We start from the raw sequence: 12,037 nt of genomic DNA, 5'->3' as shown, positions 1-12,037 counted from the left end.
ATCCATTAATAGAAGATCTATGATATATTATAAATTTTGGCCTCTATCCCATTTTGGAGGGAGTTCCCTATATGCTAATGGACAGGATTAAGATGAGATGTACTCTATTAGATACTTGTTTCCTTGGAGGTATGGTCTGCTCAAAGAAAAAAACTACACCTCCATTAAAGCCATTCTTCTATGTGTAATACAGATATCTTAGAAACAGAAATAATGAATTCATGAGACCATCACAGAAGAGCTACCAATGGAGCATGTTCAAAATCCTTTATCTGAAGTGGTAGAGACTGGGGCCAGAGGCATGAGAGACTGTGCACACGGACCATGGGGCAAGGCAGAGGGGCTATGTCCCTGAGACTTGAGACAGTGAGGTAGAGTGACAGGCAGGCTTCCCGGTCTACAGTGGTAGATGCCAAAGAACCACGTGTCTGAGAGGATGAGGATCAAAATGACACTTCACTGATGTGCACCACTGCCTGTATCTTATCTAGTTACTGGTCCTGATTTGTAGTAACCTGTTAACTTTCCTAATAAACCCCCATGATTGTGAGTCTGTCTGTGAGCTTTATGTGGTCATTACAACAAATTATCAACCCAGCACAAAAGTAGAATGCCATGAAAGGAACACTTGGTATCAAAGTAGATAAAGAAAGGTAGAGGGTGGAGGCATATATGACTCTGCCATGTGGCAAGTGGCACTGCGTAGATGTAGAGATGGATTTTTTTTTCTCTCTTGTATAGTCAGAGAAGGTCAGATGTGGTCTCCATGCCATTTTCTCAGGGGCCGTCTTTTTTTTTTTTTTTGCTGACCCTCTACTTTGCAAGTATGATGCACAAAGTATTTAAGGCAAAATCCCATCATCACTGCTTCAAAAAAAACATTATGGCTGTATTTCTTCCAAAATGGATTTGTTTATTCTCCTGGAATTCCATGGTGCGGGAGCAATAAATTATTTAATATGGTTCTTCTGGCCAAAGTCTCTAACGCCCACCAAACCACCTTTCCGTGCATGGGTCTAGTAAGAAGGTGGGGGAAGACACTAATAGGACTCACCTGTGATGAAATGTAAATAGGATTCCCTGGAGTGTCATACTGGTGTGTAAAAACTAAGCCCTCTGAGAAGCAGAAGGAGGGATGTCATTATCAGCAAGAGCCAGGAGTAGAGTTCAATTCTGGACTAGAGATCCCTGTGCAGTGAACTTCCTGGATCCAGATGACAGCTATACTATCAGAGCAGCAGCAGTAGAACCAGGAGCCAGAACATGGAACAGAGTGATGGACTTCCCAACCTACAGCGCAAGTAAAGCTAAGTACTTTTGTGCAGGACGTGGGCTTTTGGAGTGGGCACTTAATTGGGGGGTCCGGACTTGCTGAGTCACGGGAGTGGAGCTCAGTGCCTTTGGGCTGAGGCTTACTGGAATGAGGTGCCTCTGGGAACTTAACGAAGAGAGCTAGGTTTGCTGACCCATCAAGCTTTGGCTGAATGTGTTGGAGTGAGGCTTACAGCTCAGTGGTATGCCCCTTCTGGTATTTATTAGCAGACCTGAATTTTGTGCCAGGTTCTGGTAAACAATAACCCTGAGCATTTCTCACTGGCATTCAACTTGCTAACTTCCTTAATAAACCTTTTAATCATGCATTTTGTCTGTGAGTTTTGCATAGTAATTGCAATGGATATTAGAAATTAGAGAGATAAAGGATAGAACATTAAGACATTACACATGGTATATTCAATATTCTTTGACAACACCACAATTCAAACACACCAATTCTTCTCCAGTCTTTCTTATTCATTGTCCAGCACATGCGTATGAGGCAACTGAAAATACTTTGGCTTGGGACAGGTCACTTTAGTCCTCAAAATGAAATCTTAGAAGCAACAAAGCCCACATGGAAGAAGCACACCAGCCTATGCAACCACGAGGTGTTGAAGGGATCAGGTGTAAGGCATCATCAGAACAAAAAATCTTACCATAGTGAATGATGGGGGGAGTGCGGAGTGGAGATCCAAAGCCCATTAGTAGACCACTGGAGATCCCCTTGCAGAGGGGTCTCGGGGAGGAGATAAGCCAGTCAGGGTGCGATGTAACAATGATGAGAAATACAATCTTCCTCTAGTTCCTAAAGGTTTCCTCCCCGCTCCCACTACCATGACTCGAATTCTATCTTGCAAGACTGGCTAGACCAGAGGAGGTACACTGGTACAGATAGGAACTGAAAATACAGGGAATCCAGGACGGATGAGCCCTATAGGACCAGTGGTATGAGTGGCAAAACAGGGAGGGTAAAGGGAGAATGGGTAGGAAAGAGGGAACCGATTACATGGAACTGTGTGTGACCTCCTCCCTGGGGGACAGACAACCGAAAAGTGGATGAAGGGAGACGTCGGACAGGGCAAGATATGACAAAATACCCATTTATAAACTATCAAGGGCTCATGCGGGAGGGGGGAGCAGGGAGGGAGGGGAAAAATGAGGACCTAATGTCGGGGGTTTAAATGGAGAGAAAATGTTTTGAGAAACGATGTACAAATGCGCTTTACACAATTGATGTGTGTATGGATTGGGATAACAGTTGTATGAGCCCCTAATAAAATGTTAAAAAAGAAAAAAATAACAATAATAAAATAAAATAAAATAAAAATGAAATATTTTCCCTTTAACACTATAAAAAAGTCTTTGGCAGCAGATATGCCCAATACAATGTGTTGTTTGATTTCGTGATGACTGCTTCCATAAGCACTGATTGTGGACTGAAGTAAAAGAAAATTCTTGATGGAGAGCAAATGTTTTGAGAATGATGAGGGCAATGAATGTACAAATGTGCTTTACACAATTGATGTATATATGGATTGTGATAAGAGTTGTATGAGTCCCTAATAAAACGATTAAAAAAAAAAAGAAAATTCTTGACAACTTCAAAATTTTCTCCCTTTATGATGATGTTACTTATTGGCCCAGTTCTGGGGATTTTTGTTTTCTTCACAATGACCTGTCATCTATACTGAAAATTGTATTCTTTGGTCTTCCTTCGTCAATAGCTGTTTCAAGTCCTCTTTACTGCCAGCAAGTAAAATTGTGTCAACCCCCTACTGTAGGCTGTTAATGAGCCATCCTCCAATCCTGATGCTGTCTTCTTCATAGAGTCCAGCTTCTCAGATTATTTGCTCAGCTATGAGGATAACTTTATGGGCTGGATTATTGCTTAGCAATCAAATAAGTTCCTGGACTAACACAGGAGCTATCAGTTCCCAGAGAATATCATGCTTGGTAAGGTGGAGGGCCAGCTCCTCTCAAGGAGATGGACTGACTTAGTGTCTGCAATAATGGCCTCAAATGGGAACAATCGTGAAGAGGGAGCAGGACTAGGCAGTGTTTCTTTTGTTGTACCCAGGGTCACACTGAGTTGAAACTTACTGAACTGCATCCAACAAAACCCTAACAACATTGAAAAATTAGTTAAACACTAAGCAAAGGGAGAAGGAGCAGAAGATGAGAAGGTATTCAAAAGATACATGTATAAGAGCCCTTTTAAGCTTATTTTGTACTTCCACAAAGACTTACTGAATTGACTTCCTGCTGTGAATCTTGTAGATGTTGCTGAAGAGGTCCCAACTGAGCCTTCCCTGAATCTACACTCTCCTCCAATTCTGCTGTTTCTTGCTGTAGGCGGCTCAGCTCTTCTCTGGCTTTGGCTAGTTCTTCTTCATAAGTGGAGATCTGTGACTCTTGATTAGTTATTTCAGCTTTCAGAGAAGAAATCTATAATGTGGAGATGAATAGAAAAAAAAGGAATTAAAGGATGTCATTAAAATGTTCCATGATGCAATACTTTTATTTAGCTTATTATTTTGGTGAGTTTTGGTATGTTTTTGATGTTTGAGAAGGGCAATTGGGTAGCAATAGGTACCATATTTCTAACGAAAATATAGAAAAACAGTACATTAAGTGCTCTGTTACTTGCTGGAAAAATAGCCTATAATTTCTGAATGCATCTTGCTCTAGCTCCCTGAGTAGATTGCCTTCTAACAAAAACAACAAAAAGTAGAGGTTTTTCCTCTAAGCTAGTGGTTCTCAACCTTTCTAATGCCGTGACCCTTTAATACAGTTCCTCATGATGGGGGAACCCCCAGCCATAAAATTATTTCCACTGCTACTTCATAACTGTAATTTTGCTACTGTTATGAATCGGGCGACCTCTGTGAAAAGGTCATTCAACCTCCAGAGGGGTCGATACCCACAGGTTGAGACCCGCTGTTCTAAGGTAAGAAAAGTAATTAAAATATAGATGTAGGCAAAGGTGAACTACCACACTTTACCAGCTGAGCTTCCTCAGCGCATTTCTTTCTGACTTCCTGGAGCTGCTCCTCCAGCTGGGCTTTCTGCTCATCCAGTTCGTCAAGGAGTTCCTGTACTTGCTGTTTCTGAACCTGTAGCTTTTGCAGATTAGTATTCTCCCTTTGAACTTCATCTTGAAGATCCTAAAATGCAAAAAAAGCTGGTTAACATATTTAGTCTCTTTGTCTTATGAGATATGCTGTCTTGTTGGATTGGAGAACTTATTATATCTTTAAATACAGTGTTTATCTGAGGACTTCTCTATACTTCATATTCTTCATATTTTAATATCCAATTCACTTAAGAGTCAAATCTGTTCTTGGATGTCTGATGGGTTTCTCTAAATGTCCAAAACAGAACAAGTAATTTCCCCAAATGTTGCTTCCTTCTTAATCTTTCTCCTCTTAGTCTCCTTAGCCAGAAGAAATAGCATCTTCTTTGTCTCCTCTCTCTCACACCCTACTTCAAATCTGTTGACAAATCCTGTTACCTCTTCCTTCAAAGTATATTCAGAAAGTCCCATCATTGCTAAGTTACTCATCTCTCTCTTAGATGCCTTCTAACTAGTTTTGCTACATCCACCAATGCTCCCTTCCACTATTTTCAGTATGCAATCACTCTTAAAAAGAGGGTGACATGAAAATAATAATAATTTATAATTTATCAGGGGTCCACAAGGGTGGGAGTTGAGGAGTGGGGAAAAAAGAGGAGCTGATACCAAGGGTTCAAGCAGAAAGTGTTTTGAAAATGATGATGGCAACATATATACAAATGTGTTTGACACAATTGATGTGTGGATTGTTTTAAGAGCTATAAGAACCCCCAATAAAATGGTTTTTTAAAAACCTACATTAGATTAAGTCACTCCACTATTCAAAACACTACACTGACTTCCCATCTCTCACCACAAAAGTTACAGTCCTTCTAGTGGCCTCTACACCCCTACATGAGACCATTTCCCAACTTCATTCCTAATACGCTCTCCTTACACAATCTATTTCAGTAACACTTAAAGCCGCTGCTCCTTACAAATGCTATATATGCTCTCCTCTCAGGATTTTTCGCTGATTATTCCCTCTTCCTAGAGAGTTTTTCCTGGAAGTGTCTACATGACTCAATCTCTCACTTTCTTTAAGTCTTTTCTCAACTGTTATCCACTATGTCTTCTGGACTACTACCATCACTTAAAATTAATCTGCACAAATTGTACAATTCACTAGTTTTTAGTATATTCATAGTTTTGTACAGCTGTTACCACAATCTAATTTAAGAGCATTTTCATCACCCCAAATATTTCCCTTGCATTCTTCTGAAGTTAACCTACTCTAACTCACTTCAATCTCCAGGCAAATAATAATCTATTTTCTGTAGCTAAAATTTTTCCTTTGATAGAAATTTCACATAAATGGAAGCATTCACTATGTAGGCTAATGTATCTGGTTTCTTTCACCTGGTATGTCATTTTGGAGATTCACCTGTGTGAAATATGTATAAATAGTTAATTCCTTTTTATTGCAGATAGTATTAAATTGTATAGTTATACCAGTTACACAATTTTCCATTTTTGGCTACTATGCATAATACAGCATATACTGTGTTCACCTTCTTTATTGTCTCTTTCCACTAGAATGTAAATTCTATGGGTACAGGCATATTTGTACGTTTATTCCATTGCTGTATCCCCATTCTTAGTACACAGGAGGTATTATATCAATATTCATACTTTATTCGTTGTTTGAGAAATAAATGACTCAAAAACTTGTCAACTCTCTAATTTTTAATACCAATGAAAAGTCTTAACAGGATTTTTCAAAGAACCTGATAAGCGGATTCAAAAAGCTTTTTGGAAGAGCAAAAGAAACAAGAACAGCATTGCAAAATGTACACTTATGCTTTATAGATCATGAATTTTTAGAAAGTGAAAATAAGACAATCTTGTATTCATATAAGGATATATAAATAGATCAAGGAACTAAAAAGGATAATTGAGACCTAGGCATATACAGAAAAACCAGCATCATAGGAAAACTGGTGCAAAGAAAAGGTATTACAAATTGACTAGTGGGAAAAGAAACGATTCAGTAAATGGTACTGGGCCTTTCCATACAGAAAAAGAAAATTAAGCCAGTCTCTAATCTGAGAAGCTGGACTGCATGAAGAAGAATACAGCATCAGGATCGGAGAAAGGCTGCAATATGCAGATGACACAATTTTGTTTGCAGAAAACAAGGACTTGAAGTATTTGCTGATGAGAATTAAGGATTGAAACCTTCAATATAGATCATAACTCAATTAAAAGAAAACCCAAATCCTCACAACTGGACCATTAGGTAACATCATGATCAAGGGAGAAAAGACTGAAGTAGCCAAGGATTTCATCTTGCATGGATCTACAATTAATGCTCATGGAAGCAGCAGTCAAGAATCTGCATTGGGTAACTCTGCTGCACGAAACTTCTTTAAAGTGTTTAAGATGAAGGATTTCACTTTGAGGACTAGAGTGTGCCTGACCCAAACCATGGTATTTTCAATTGCTTCATACGCCTGTGTAAGTTAGACACTGAATAAGGAAGACTAGAACAAATGTTCATTATGGTGCTGGTGGGGAATGTTGAAAGTAAAACGGACTGCAAAAGAACAAACAAATCTGTCTTGAAAGAAATACAGCCAGAATGCTGCTTAGCAGTATGGATGGCAAGACTATGTCTGTCTTTCTTACATTAGACAAGTTATCAGGAGAGACCACTCCCTGTAACTAATTGTATTCATTTGGGAATTTAATCCTATGTGAAGTCCTTAATTTTTCCATAAAAATTATTCTGTAATTTATATTTAATAATGTGCTGGCTCAAAAAAGAACCAACAATAAAAATCTTGAGAACTTTATTTCTTTACTTAGTAATTGTTCAGGGCTAAGAATTAGAAAAATATCTGATACTTGTCCTTCCCCTGAAGTATTCTAGTACTTTTTCCTACCATTCCACACACTACAAAGAAAAATCTAGTACTTTATATGTTAATAAAATGTAATCTTAATAATCAGGGGTAAAATCTCTAGTTTTACCGTAAATCCACTAAAATAAAATGTATTTAAAAGAGTCACATAAGGAAAATGTCAAAGACAATGTTGAATACAAATGCACATATAGTATAACTGAATAAACATAAAGTCGTCCATGTATATTCATAGAAATATAACAAAGTCCTAACTGTGGCTCTCTTACATGTGAATTTACGGTGTTCTTTTTCTTTTCTTTTTATCTTTTCTGTATATTATAAGCTTACTTTAAGCTTTATAAGAAACTTACAAAGTTAACAGTGAACCCATGTTATAAGTAGAAAACGTCACTCGCTATTTTATAAATATCATAAATTATTAGTAGTTGCATGCCAATATAAAAACCAATCAATGCTGGTTGCATTTGCTAAATTTAAATTTGGTTTTTTTATTGAAAACTACTTAAAAACTAATAAACTGTATTCTTTGATGAGTCACATTTAACAGCATCTATAGATGACAGTGTGTAAAAAAAGGGTAAATAAACCAATCTAATATTTACTCATTCTTGTCCTTGCTCTTCACTGAGCAAACACATTTATAGTCACTGCCTCATTTCTTAGGTGCAGTAAAAGTCAACTTTTATTTTATTTATTTATTTATTTATTTTCCCCAAAAGTCAACTTTTAAAAACACATTTTAAAACAAAGAAACTATCAATGCTATCAAGTAGATTCCAAGTCAAAGCTATACTATAAGGACAGAGGAGAACTATAGAGTTTCCAAGACTGCAAATCTTTACAGAAGCACACTATCTCATCTTTGTCCTGTGGAGCAGTGAACAGGTTCAAACTGCTGAGCAGCCCACCGCTGAACTGGTTGCAGCATGAAGGCTCCTTCAAAAAAAGTCACGTTGTAACACCAAATTACAAGCTTTATGGGAAAGGTTGCTAAGATAATATCTCAAATTAATGACAAGGTGCAAGGAGAATACAGGGTCATATTAAAATCCCTATAATTTATGTTTCTCCACCAAATTACAGTGGTAGAGCTCCATGTTAGGGTTTTCACCCCTGCAGTGTAATTTCCACATTAGTATCAGCATCCAGATATACGTGACTATTTTATTTTGATATAGACTTGCTTATCTTCAGATGAATTAAGGCAAACAGAGAATCATTTTCCCTCCTTGACTAGGACAGTAATAGCTACTCTTAGCAAATAGAGCTTCCACTAAACTAAATGTCTCTTAATCTTAAGGAGTCCTGTTCGTACAATCCACTCCTGGGTATGTGCTCAGCCTCAGCAAATGCCATCTGATCAAGTGACTGAGTGTGGACATTTCACAGATGCCCGGCTCTCCGAGTTCTGCTCTATTTCCATGAACATGCTCTACTTGCTTACTTGTGCCATCGACAGCAAGGGAAAGAATAACAGCAATCTGAGAACGACAAGGATGAAAGAAAAAGGCTAGTGTAGCACAGTGTCAGCACTGTTTTAGAAAAACACAAAGGAAGCTACATCTAAAATTCCTTATCCAGGAATAAAAGAATACTTAAAATTCTGGCTTTACTGAAAAATAAATTTCAAAACTTCAAATACTGAAATCAACTGATCCATTTTCTCCCACACATCATTTAGTGCTATGGGGTACAGGAAATAGAATGCCAACAAATACACATAACTTCTACCTTTCTTAAAAATTAAGTTAACTCCAGCTTAGTAAACTCAAATATAATGTAATTGCGATATACAACCAGAGATAATTAAGTAATAAATGTATAATGTATTAGCAACATATTTGTTGTATAAAAATAAAGAAAATAAGACATGAAATTATTAATAACATACTTTTCTAAATTCCCAAAGTATACTCAAAGAAATATACTTAACAATAGTAAGTTATGTGTATATTCCTCTGAAGAACCACTAAAGAGAAAAAGAAGTTTTTAGTATTTGGTGACCTAAAAGTGTAATCTATAGACTTGATATATTAAAAAAAAAAAAAGATTCTGTAGAATGACCCTAAACTAGAATAATCAGGTATATTCATGGCCTAATTCTGAAAACAAAAGTGATAGGATTATTTTTAATATCAATAATGCATCAATTATAAGGCAAAATGTTTAAGTCAACAAACAGAGAGTCTGTTAAACTGGAGTGGGTGTTAGAAAACCCCACTTCACAGCCTGTCTTTATTTCCCTGTCACATGCTTCCCAGCATGTCCTGAAGAACATTATTGCTAGAAAAAGAATGTTGAGCTCACATACCTAATTTTATTTCCAGCAAAATACGCCATCCCCTTTTACTTAAGAAAAAACACCAACTTGGCAAATTAAAATGAAAAAAACATGGACAATTAATTTGAATTGCCAACTCTTTCCTAATAAAGTATATATGAGGAATTTCTTTTACACAAGGGTAGTATAAACAACATAGAAAACTCTTGACTCTTCTAAGTTTCCTTTTTTTATTTTTCTTCCTATGGCTTCTGGCTGTGTCTTTTCCTATTTTTAATTTCATGCACAAAATTTCTTTTCTATCATGAACAGCTTCCTTAGTACCTCCATCTAGGAATGCATTAGGAAATGTAATGCAAAGTATGATCCAAGGCATGATCTAAGATTAAGGCCTTCAAAATAAAGGCTGGAAAGAATTGGAATCAACACACACCTACTCAAACTAACATAAGGTAACACTGCACTGGGTACATAAGATATAAATGGTATAAGAATAAACACTCTTGTGTGTGTTCCAAATCAAGAAAGATTAGCGTAGACTGAAGAGCTAGAGAAAAGAAAGTGTCAAACAAGTGGTAGGACTTTAGCTGGATTTAAGGTATGGTTGCAACTCACGTAAGCAGGGAGGTAAAAGCAGTTCAGACTGCAACAACAAAAGGTATAAGGGTGGGGATAAGATGGAAGATGTGTGGGATACACAGTTCAGAGTCAACCAACCAGAAAGCAAAGCTGTGCAAAATAGAAGGGTTTGTATTTCAATCTCATTTTTTATACCTGCAATATTCCTCTGAGCTATGCCATCCTCCCAACCATTAACCATGGCAGTGATGACATCCATTGAGAACCATGATACTAAAACTGGTTTAGGAAGAAAGGCAAGAAGAGAATGGGTAAGCACTTACGATCTGACTTTAAAATTTTAGATGTTAGGAGATAAGGGTGGTATCAGAGTGAAGGGAAAACACTGACAAAAACAGAAAAGCCTTAAACTGAAGCCAGCATTTTTCAAGATGAGGGGTCTCATATTAGACATACTTGGTGTGAAATGATAAGCACCAAAATGCCCCATGTGAGAGGGGAAATGGAGCTCTGGAGAGTGGAGACCTTGAGAAATATTTGGGAGCCATCAGCATAGGGATGAGAAGAGGTATACTTACTGCCATCAAATCCCCACCTAGAGACGCTACAGGTAGGAAGAAAGAAGAAAAGTACAAAGAAAGGAGAGGAAGACAGAGGAAAAAGTGTCAATCAGTCTCTGGTAAAAGTAACATAAGCAAAAGGTAAGACAGGCAGAAAGGTATCTAGGTGAGTATGACCCAAGAAAACGCAACTAATGCAGGAAGAATTTGAAAATTGATTAGGTCCAAAGATTATTGCTAGCCTAGAGGAAAAACATTAAAACAAAGTGGTATGGGTAAAAGCAGCCTTAAGAAAAGAATAGGCGTCCACATAGTGAGCCCCACAGACCTCTATATGAGTGATGACGGCCGCATATATGCAAATGTGCTTGACACGCTGGATGAATGTATGGATTATGATAAGAGATGGTAAGAGCCCCCAATAAAAGTATTTAAAAGAAAAGGACAGGAAGAAAAGTGACCACATAAAACAACAAAGTTGAGAGAAAAATAGGTTGATAGCTAAAGTGGCAGCTGAAAAACAAAACAAACCCCCAAACCAACGCACTTCTGTCAAGATGATTCTTACTCATAGGACAGAGGAGAACTGTCCTGCGGGGTTTCCAAGGCTGTCATCTTGACGGAATCCGACTGTCAGTTTTCTCCTGCAGAGCAGCTGGTATGTGGGAACCTTTTGGTTAGCCATAAGCACTTAATCACTGTGCTACCAGGATGCCTCCAAAGTAGCAGCAGAAGCCGAGAAAATGGTAATTTCCAATTTGTGAGTCCAGAGACACCCCAAGGAAGAAAAGTCAGGTGACTTACACCTGAAAACCTACCGAGCATACACATAGAGTGACTCTGATAAGGATTTAATTCTGTGACAAACTGTGATGTGTGCTCAACTGCTAACCAAAAATATGGTGGGGTGTGAGTCTACCCAGAAAAGCCTTGGAAGAAAGACCTGGAGATTTATTTTGGAAAAATCAGCTCTTTGAAAACTTTATGGAGCACTGCTCTACTCTAACACACATGGTTGCCACGAGTTAGTTTCAACTCAGTGGCAACTGGTTTAAGTAGTTTATGTGCACATAATCGATCCTACTTGAAGACAGAAATCAGAGAAGAAAGAGCCTGAAGATGAAGGGGTGGTAAAGAGATGACTGCAGGGTACAGAATAAGAATCAGAACATTTATGGAAGAAATGCCTAGTACCATACCTGCATAACTGCATTATACTTGAAGCACTTTAGCTGTGTAGTCTCATTTTAGTCTTATTTTTATTGTCTCACATTGCAGAAGAGAAAAACCAAAGAAAAAAGTGGTCAAATTACTGATATAA

General features: G+C 37.7%; 1 protein-coding gene across 1 annotated transcript in view; it reads right to left on the bottom strand.

Moving 5' to 3' along the window:
* Window positions 1–12,037, bottom strand: part of EPS15 (epidermal growth factor receptor pathway substrate 15) — a 129,493-nt gene that overhangs the window by 48,735 nt on the left and 68,721 nt on the right. Inside the window, exons 15-16 of the mRNA XM_045291759.1 lie at window positions 4,320–4,481; window positions 3,565–3,762 (exon numbers count right to left, since the gene is read on the bottom strand). Coding sequence (XP_045147694.1) covers window positions 3,565–3,762; window positions 4,320–4,481 — 360 coding nt within the window. The remainder of the gene's footprint in view (window positions 1–3,564; window positions 3,763–4,319; window positions 4,482–12,037) is intronic.

This window comes from Echinops telfairi, unplaced genomic scaffold (genome assembly GCF_000313985.2).
Source record: "Echinops telfairi isolate 266 unplaced genomic scaffold, ASM31398v2 ScPeMD7_443;HRSCAF=831, whole genome shotgun sequence".
In the NCBI taxonomy this organism is placed as follows: domain Eukaryota; kingdom Metazoa; phylum Chordata; class Mammalia; order Afrosoricida; family Tenrecidae; genus Echinops; species Echinops telfairi.
The sequence above is the reverse complement of the archived record's forward strand: the minus strand, read 5'-3'. Positions and strand labels throughout refer to the sequence as shown.